Consider the following 8958-nt stretch of genomic DNA (forward strand, 5'->3'; position numbering starts at 1 on the left):
GCGTCTTGGAGATTCAATTTTAATCTACATGTAGGAAATTATTCAGTAAAGATACATGTACATGTATATCATTATATGACATTTACTCATATACTTTAACACAGCATGAACCACACCCCACTATGTTCTACAATTTACTTCCAAGGTCCTTCATGACTTTTCTGTTTCACGTGAACCCTATCAAAATTGTCATTTTAACTGACAATACAAGCTTTATGCAGATCTTTCAAGTTCACTACCAGATTCATATGCTTTTCTTGACCAGTTTGCTACATCAGAATTTCATCGCAACTCACCATAAATATGTATCAAAAGTCAGACAAGCAGACAAAATCAATGCAAGGATGGCAATATAATTAAAATAATGTGGTGTTTTTTGTAAAATACTTATATGCACTTTTACAGAATGCATCCAAGTTTCCAACAATTTTGCATATGGTTTCCCATCAAAATAACAATATACTACTATCATGTACATGTAATCACAGAACGTATTACTTTAGCCTTTTTGTTACCATGGCATTCTAACCTTAGCAATAATCTGGAATCAGTGTTCTTCTATATGTTAGAGACCCCTGTAACAAAGGGGGGATCTAATGAAAAGTTGCATACATTTCCACACGTAATCATCATGTCCCATAACTTTTGGTGAGGAACCCAGTAAAGCAGTTCTGAGAAGTCAGATAGATGTTACCTACAATGTACTTAGTGCCATTGGCAAAAACACTGGTAATTGAGGCTTCAGTTTACCAAGATAGACACAAACTAAAACTTACATGTACATTGTAGTTATTGCTTGATGGCAGGTACATTTGTAACACATGTGGACAATAGTGGTTCTTCTGTTATGTGAATCTAATCACCCTATGATCAAGATACTGTAACCAAAATGGAAGTCCCAAAACAGTACACTACATGTACAAGTTCACGGAACTGACTGTGTCAGGATGGGTACATTTTGTATGTCTTTACCACTTGAAAGACTGTAACTGAGCCAACATCCATTCAATATCTTATCAATGTTGCATCAATACTTCAAGTTTTTAGTTTGTGTCTATCTTACTACTTAGTAAACTGAAGCCTCGATTGCCAGAGTAAAACCACGAAAAGCAACTCTTTTTGTAAATGACATTTAACTTAGACATGATGTGAAAATGGAATGCACAGCTCTGTCTCCCTACTTTACACAATGATGTGTTCATTGCAACCAACATCTAGTATGACTGTAATATGACACCTTGCTGTCATAAACTGTTATTACTGAAATACAGAAGAATGCTGGTGAAGGTCAAGGGTCACCTGTTCTCCATATGAGGCAGATCAGCCATTGTCCTGGGGTACCCTTTTCCCCCCTTTTTGCATTGTAACAATCACGCTTTTCTCTAATTAGTGTTATATACATGTACATGTAAACTGATATTTAAAATCATATTTAGAGTTGAAATGGCAGACAGTTGTAGGGTTTCCCTACTTTTTATGATTGTAATTTTGGCAAAGTAACTAACAACAATGTATTAATAGTAATACTACTTGCACCTGCCAACTTGATGGATGAAACCAAATTTTCACTGTTGCAAAACATGTGTACGTAAAGCGTGTCTGGAAAAACAGTTGAAATTCATATCACATGAGATCATTGACATCCTGAGCTAAAATTCACACCACTGTACACGTAGATACAATAAACCGGTGTTCCAAATGAACTTAAGAGTATATGTACTGTAATTTATTGGATTATACTTGTCGTAGTACATGTAAGAAATTGTACCAGACACCCCACCCCACCTCCATTTCTCATCACTGCATATATATTATAAAATTATCAGGGTGAAATAATCATGACGTGTACTGCAGTGAGTAAAATTTCACTAGAAATCTATCTAAATTGTATCAGCTTTTCCTGCTTCAGTGCTGTCTGTGTTCACACTAAAACCATATTAGTAAAATACTGATTTTAAAATCATACATGTAGACATTGAAATGACAGCTTTGACATAATTCTCATAAATTATTATTGTGATCCTAACATGTGATCCTAAAGCCAGCTACATTTTGTAACAGAACAAGACTGTAACATTTGGAGTTAGGGTTTACCCATTAGTGTGGGTAGGAATCTTTATTTACACACCCCTCGGTTTTTCTCCTTTTCTTGTACCCAATTTGACACATCTCTGCTAGGATCACATTATCTCCAAACTCCAAATACATGTAATTTACATACGTGTACATGTACCATGTCCTCAATACCCTGATCAAACCATGTACATTTTACTCAAGTTCTTACCAAAATGCAAATACATCTAAGGTTTCCATTTCAGGTTTACAGTGAGGATAACATTTGCAGATTGCAAAGGGAAGGCTATCTTGAGTCCAAAGGTATTAGTTGGGAGCCAAAATCACAAATAATCTTGGAAGAATCAGCCATCTTTTTCAAACATAGAAATTGAATACTAAATAATTGTCCAACCGTCACTGTACATGTACACGTACATGAAATGCCCATGAAAATTATCACAGCCAAACATATTACACATATATTTTTCATGACTGTGTATTTTCGTAATACATGACATTGATACATTGTATGTCAATGCACTCATTAGCATTTCTGTGTATGTGCTACATAATATTATGTAAAATGTATAGCAGTATTGTTAAATGTCACAGCGAGGTATTGAATTACTCAATACCTATTTATTTGTATTTATACATTTAAACCTGCCAAATCCGATATGCTTCCTAAGGAATCGTTTCAAACTCTACATAGTCGATTGTTGCTGAACAATTTCCTGTAATACTCAATATAAATGTGAACGCATATCCGCCGTTGGTTGGATGTAGGCCATAACAGTAGCCAATTTTCAAATTTTTTTGAAGCACCCGCGATGGCCCCCGTGACCCTAGAATCGTGATAAGTAAGTCGCGACAGTACACACAACATGATTCGAAAACCGTCAAAAACCGTCATGTCTGTACAAAATAATTTTAGAATTGGTTTATGTCTATATCAAGTGACTATCCATATAGCTTTTTAGCCATTAGGGCTACCAGTAGAAAATTACAGAAAAATCCGAATGAAACCGAAGCCTATATAGCGATCAACAATGAAATTTCAAAATTAACGCCTTCCATAAAAATCATGTTGACGTGCTTCTGATGCTTATGACGATATTTTTATTGAATAAATTGACGGAATATCATTTACTTACCCAACAGCAATAATTTCACTTCCCTCGCTGCTTTTTCTCCATCTGCTCTGAGATTTTTGTCGATCATTTTTGACCGCTCGGCAGCTGCTTTATCCTCGGCACTCAGAGTGCACCCCATGTTGGAAAAATTGCGAGCGAGCTCGTCAACCGGCGACTAAAAAAATGTTTCGGAAAAGCTTGGAATGCTTGGAAAATACGTCCGGTATACACTTGAAGTCTTTGGCAATAGCTTGACAGAGTTCCAAAATAGGAGATCGTTGCTAGACGATGAAGAAGGCGAATTTTAGACCATATAGACGCAGAAATCTAGTAAGGCGTTCAATCGCTAATCAATGGGCGACTGCCTGTATTAGCATAAAACGAACCTTAAATGATTGGCATGCTGGGTAAATTGCCCGGATGCTGTAAACCGTTACCTGTAGCTGACTGGGCATGACAAAGAACAGAATTTCAATTTAGAGTCACAATTTTTGAAATCTTTCAACTTTTTAACGTTTTATTTTGGATTGCAAATTATATTTTAATGAAACAATATCCATAAAATCACATTTTAGTGAGTTTTCTGATTTTTGATAGCCTGATCAATGATCTCGAAAGGTGTAGCAAAATCTCGTAGCGTTGTTCGAAATTTGCGAGATTTTCCGTGACTTAGTGATCATATTCGAGTAAGTTGGTGGCGCTAAGGTATAGTGATAAATCATAGAATTGAATAAGTCCACAGAAAAGAACAACCAATATTTCAATAATTATATCTTTCATCATCAGTATGAAATAGAAAATTTAGTACGTGCACGTTGTTCAACTCTAGCAAAAAAAAAAAGGACAACATGGCGGCCCAAACTGGTGTCTTAGGTATTTCTTTTGAAGGGAATCGTATAAATTTTGCAATTAACTTCTTTTACGGAGTATGTGGCCCGTGAACCTTTTCGGTACTATCAAACGAAAAGAACACAATACTGTATGGATAATAAACCACAGGTGAACAACAAACATGTCTTTTAAAGGCGTCCTAGTTCGATCTCCTTGTGGGTTAATTACTCTTGTTTTGGTGGGCTATTGTTTTAAATGTCATTTATTTAGTACTGTTTATTCTCCCACCTGACGAAAAGTACCCTGATTCATCATTGTTACACTTACCATCGACAATGTGTTCCAAACAGGCTTTATAACTCACTCAATCAAAAAGTGTTCTTGTCACACTTACGTAATGTGACAGAAAACGTGAACTAAGACTAAGAGAGTTTTAAAAGCATTCTTGAATATAAAGAGGTTACCGTGTCCAGTACAGTACGTAGTAACTTAGATAGATAGATAGATAGATAGATAGATAGATAGATAGATAGATAGATAGATAGATAGATAGATAGATAGATAGATAGATAGATAGACAGACAGACAGACAGACAGACAGACAGACAGACAGACAGACAGACAGACAGACAGACAGACAGACAGACAGACAGACAGACAGACAGACAGACAGACAGACAGACAGACAGACAGACAGACAGACAGACAGACAGATCCGTCCGTCTGTCTCCACCTACCTACCTATGCACCCAACCGCAACCTCATAATACTATCAAAGATTAGTAAAAGGAGATTCATCTTATCATACAGAGTGAATTATTCATAATAAATAATTTTCAACTACATAAGTTTCGCCCACCTATTTTTTATTATTTTTTTTACACAATTCGTCTGTACAGGAGATGAAAATGTGTTATATACTTTTATTTTTGCTGAATGAATATGCTCTCTATCTAATTCGCAGTGGCAATGGTGAAGGGTTCCAAATAAAAAAATAATCCAAAAAGTCAAAATTAAAAATGTGACTGATCGAGATACTTGAGATTTTCGACTCATCTTGATTTCATTGCCTTGACACTATGCCGTCAGTAAGTACACTGAGAAGTGGGAGAACTGAATTAGAAGATGGGTCAGATTTTCTAAATCGGTTCTGGGAGGGAGGGCCATATTTGAGGAAATTGAACTAGGGAAGGGTCAGTCACATTTTAGATTTTGACTATTGGATTTTTTTTTTATTTGGAACCCCCATCATTGCCACTGCTGCCATCACCATGGGTGTACCGTAATTATATCAGAAAGTGTTGAATCATGGCTGGCAACCGTGCGACGAATCAATACAAAATATGTTAGTTGTGGTGTTGAGAGTGAGGAGAGTGGGTCTAACAGTAGAGAAAGGAAAACAGAAAGGTAAAACATTGATTCTCCTGGAGCGGGGATATTGATTTTGGTCCATGCATGCATGTCGGTATTTTACGGCGTCGAGTCTAAATTTGGTATGCTTGGCCTTCAGTTTTGCCACTGACATATATATATATAATCACACTAGATCCAAACACAGCAGTTGATGAATGCAGTATCACGGCTGACCTTAATTTACACAAATGCACTGTGTTGGTAGTACTGGTAGGGAAATAACCAACGCTTTTAAAGTTATCATGTGGGAACCTTGGGCCAATGTCATTAACATCATTATCAATGTGGTGGCAGCGGCGCGATTGCTACAATAGCTGCAACTAGGATATTTTTTTTCATCAAGTACCCAAATATGTATTCACTAATAATTGGTCTAATACTGATAAAACGATATTGTATTTGTTAATTGGTGGTCATTAGTATCCGTGACAAGTTTACACAAAAATCTTGGTTTTACATTTGTAAATCTGTCGCCATGTTTGCAGTAGGTTTGTAACTGAAGTATCGTTTTTCGATTAGACAACCACAATCTATTCACTGAAAAGTGTTAAAATACTAATAATCAGACACTGTACATGTTAATCAATGGTCGATCTTATCCACCAGTATTGTAATAACAGGCTTAAATCGTAATGGCCGTTGAGGGCGCTGATTTTTTAGATGCGGACCCAAAATAAATTTGATATGATTTGTCCACAATACAGCTTCACAAAATACGTTCATCCACAGGTGATTCGATGCTGTTCAGGGTGTACAGTATTACGAGTAACGGGGTAAGTTATTGTATCTAAAAGAAACCCCACATTTTCAAAAAATACATTCAATATAATTCTTCTGACAGATTTTAACCCAATATTTTTTTTTTGAATATTTGAACAATGGCGGGGAAGGTCATGTTTATGAGAAAAGAATTTTAGGAAGGGCCACTTTTTAGAAAATAGACTTGGAGGAAAGTATTAAATAAATCTCCATCCGAAAACAATCAACTATATTCTATGAATCTATAGATTCGATGGCAATGCATTCCGTATGTAATCTCGTGTACTGGGGTTGTATCTTCATTTTGAACTGTGATGGCGCTGTTCAAGGTTGGGTAGCAGTAAAATAGTGAACAACTTGCTTTTGCGTTTCCTTTATACATTCTGGACCAAACATAAAACTACCGACATGCTATATCACTTTGCTTTAAATTTGTCACACAATTACTACGCTTTAATACCAAAAAAAGATATATTTATAATAAAAAAACATATTGAGTACAATAAGATAACCCATTGAAAAGAGGTTAAACATTTCTCCATCTCTCATGGACTCGCTATCCAAATGGTGGCCACGCACTAAACTACAGGGAAGAAGGGTGACATTACAATACAAAAATTGACACTAATTCTGTACTTCTTGCAACTTGTTTAAATCGTGGATACAACAAACATTGGATGTGTGCTCTTCGTTGACGTTGGCAGCACTATAGACTGAAGTCACTCACACACACACACACACACACACACACACACACACACACACACATACACACACACATATACACACACACACACACGCCCACGGTCCTTGACACGTTGATGTCGTCCACTCTTTTATTGTAAGAGTGCCCCCCCCCCCGCTCCAAAAGAACATTATTAATTTCTCTGCGCAAACGTAACTCCAGAAATTAAAATTTTATCAGTTGATAAGTACGAAATACATTTACACTGACACCTTCTGAATACACCTGACATACATACACTTCCTGCAGAGGTGATAACACACAGCGCTAGCTATCAACTCTCTCCAAATATTGTTTCCTCAATAATCAAAATGAAATCCACAGTTAGCCTCCATCGGATGTAGCGATTTTTCCAAAGCTGGTCACCAAGTAAGTTTAGTAATCATACGATAATTGGTGCGCAACACAAGATACCAAACACACAAATAAATATCTCTACAGTAACTAACAAGTCTAACACTTTGTAATATCAACAGAATGACCATTTGAGTCTTCATAATATGTAACGATAGTTGGCTGTGCTGATTGATGAGGTGTTGGCAACAGATTGTGATTGGCTTCGTTGATATCTCCATTACCTATCAATTCAAGGAAAGGCCCAGTCAAATGATATTGCAATTTCTATCGATAAAATAAATATGTGACAAGTGATTTATACCATTTTTTAAAAACTCAGTTGTATTTGGTATATAGCTTAAAAAATCGGCTTTAGCTTCCGATATAACAAGGTAATGTATGTCCAAAAAAAATCCAAAATAAATAGCCAATCCTCATCCATATGGCCACTTTAAAATCATTAGAATTTCAGCGGAAATCTTTTTTTGAAGTTTGAAAGTCAAGCCATTTAATTAGTTATGTAGGATCATTGCTGCATGCGACATTGAAATGTTGACCGATCTCAGTTTATCTCACAGCAGAGAAAACTGAACTTATGAGGAAATAATTACACATCATCTTTTACTTGCCGACATTCAATATGCAACTTATATATGTATATGCTTACATTTGTTTTCGGCATCTGCTTTTGTTGTTGTTTTTCTTCCCCTCTTGTGAATTATTTGTCTTTCGTTCAACCACAGTATCAAAAGTACGCCAGATAGACCAAATGCTGCAAACGCTATTACAACTATAAGAACATCCCCCTGGACTGTAGTACCTAAAAACCCTGTGACATATAGCAAAGAATACACGTAACTAATTTGCAAATAATTAGTATAATCTAAAACAAAAAGCTGTAATGGTTTAAATTTCAAAGTCTTCTTACTAACATATGTTACATATTGGAAATCACGAAGAACAATTTGTACATACCATTAGAAGAATCTTAGAATATAAACTACCGTAAGCACACACATTGTCTCTGTCTCTCCCTCTTCCCTCTGTCTGTCTGTCTGTCTGTCTGTCTGTCTGTCTGTCTGTCTGTCTGTCTGTCTGTCTGTCTGTCTGTCTGTCTGTCTGTCTGTCTGTCTCATTCATCAGTCATGCACCCCTCTCTCCCCCCCTCTCTCTCTCTCCCTCTCTCTCTCTCTCTCTCTCTCTCTCTCTCTCTCTCTCTCTCTCTCTCTCTCTCTCTCTCTCTCTCTCTCTCCCTCATTCAACAGTCATGTACCTACCGTTTTGCGTAGAAGATTTTTGTTGGTAATTCATTATGTAATCTACAAAGAATGCACAATAACAACGACTCTGTTAAAACACATTCAGAGTATGGAAGAATGAATGAATGAAATCTGTAATGGATAATACAAAACATCAAAATGATCATATTACAAAACCATAATCGTCAACTGGAAGCAAACTAACGTGAAAGTTGTACAGCCTCATAAATTTCCCATAATTTTCTCTGACTGACTATACAGAAAGGAAGGTTTTGGTCGTCCAAATGATAGAACGAAAGGTATACTTCGTGAAAAAACTAGTGCCTGCAAACGCGTAAACATACTCACCATGGCACTTTGATATACACTCATTTGACACAACTTCACCTGCGTCTGCAGTAGGGGAGGGACATATATCACTGCAATT

The 8958-nt window shown here is 36.4% G+C and overlaps 2 protein-coding genes across 2 annotated transcripts in view; both read right to left on the reverse strand.

Annotated features, from left to right (window-relative positions):
* The window catches only part of LOC144442487 (guanine nucleotide-binding protein G(i) subunit alpha), a 44322-nt gene extending 40779 nt beyond the window's left edge, over positions 1-3543 (reverse strand). Inside the window, exon 1 of the mRNA XM_078131850.1 lies at positions 3210-3543. Within this exon, the coding sequence (XP_077987976.1) occupies positions 3210-3327 (118 nt within the window). The 5' untranslated portion in view covers positions 3328-3543. The remainder of the gene's footprint in view (positions 1-3209) is intronic.
* A 3623-nt stretch (positions 3544-7166) lies between these two features.
* LOC144436552 (uncharacterized) lies at positions 7167-8958 on the reverse strand. Its single transcript, XM_078125409.1, has 4 exons — positions 8880-8958; positions 8550-8591; positions 7940-8101; positions 7167-7514 (listed from the first exon to the last, which is right to left on the reverse strand). The coding sequence occupies exons 2-4, from the start codon at positions 8581-8583 to the stop codon at positions 7390-7392; spliced, it is 321 nt and encodes a 106-aa protein (XP_077981535.1). The 5' UTR covers positions 8584-8591; positions 8880-8958; the 3' UTR covers positions 7167-7389.

This window comes from Glandiceps talaboti, chromosome 1 (assembly GCF_964340395.1).
Source record: "Glandiceps talaboti chromosome 1, keGlaTala1.1, whole genome shotgun sequence".
In the NCBI taxonomy this organism is placed as follows: Eukaryota; Metazoa; Hemichordata; class Enteropneusta; family Spengelidae; genus Glandiceps; species Glandiceps talaboti.

What these genes read in the sequence shown, in the direction of transcription:
- LOC144436552 (XM_078125409.1), bottom strand. Translation starts at nt 8,583, where the DNA reads ATGAATTACCAACAAAAATCTTCTACGCAAAACG. An exon ending in AAAATCTTCTACGCAAAACG is followed by an intron (nt 8,102 to 8,549) that starts GTAGGTACATGA and finishes TATATGTCACAG; the next exon opens with GGTTTTTAGGTACTACAGTC. An exon ending in AGCAGATGCCGAAAACAAAT is followed by an intron (nt 7,515 to 7,939) that starts GTAAGCATATAC and finishes TTGAATTGATAG; the next exon opens with GTAATGGAGATATCAACGAA.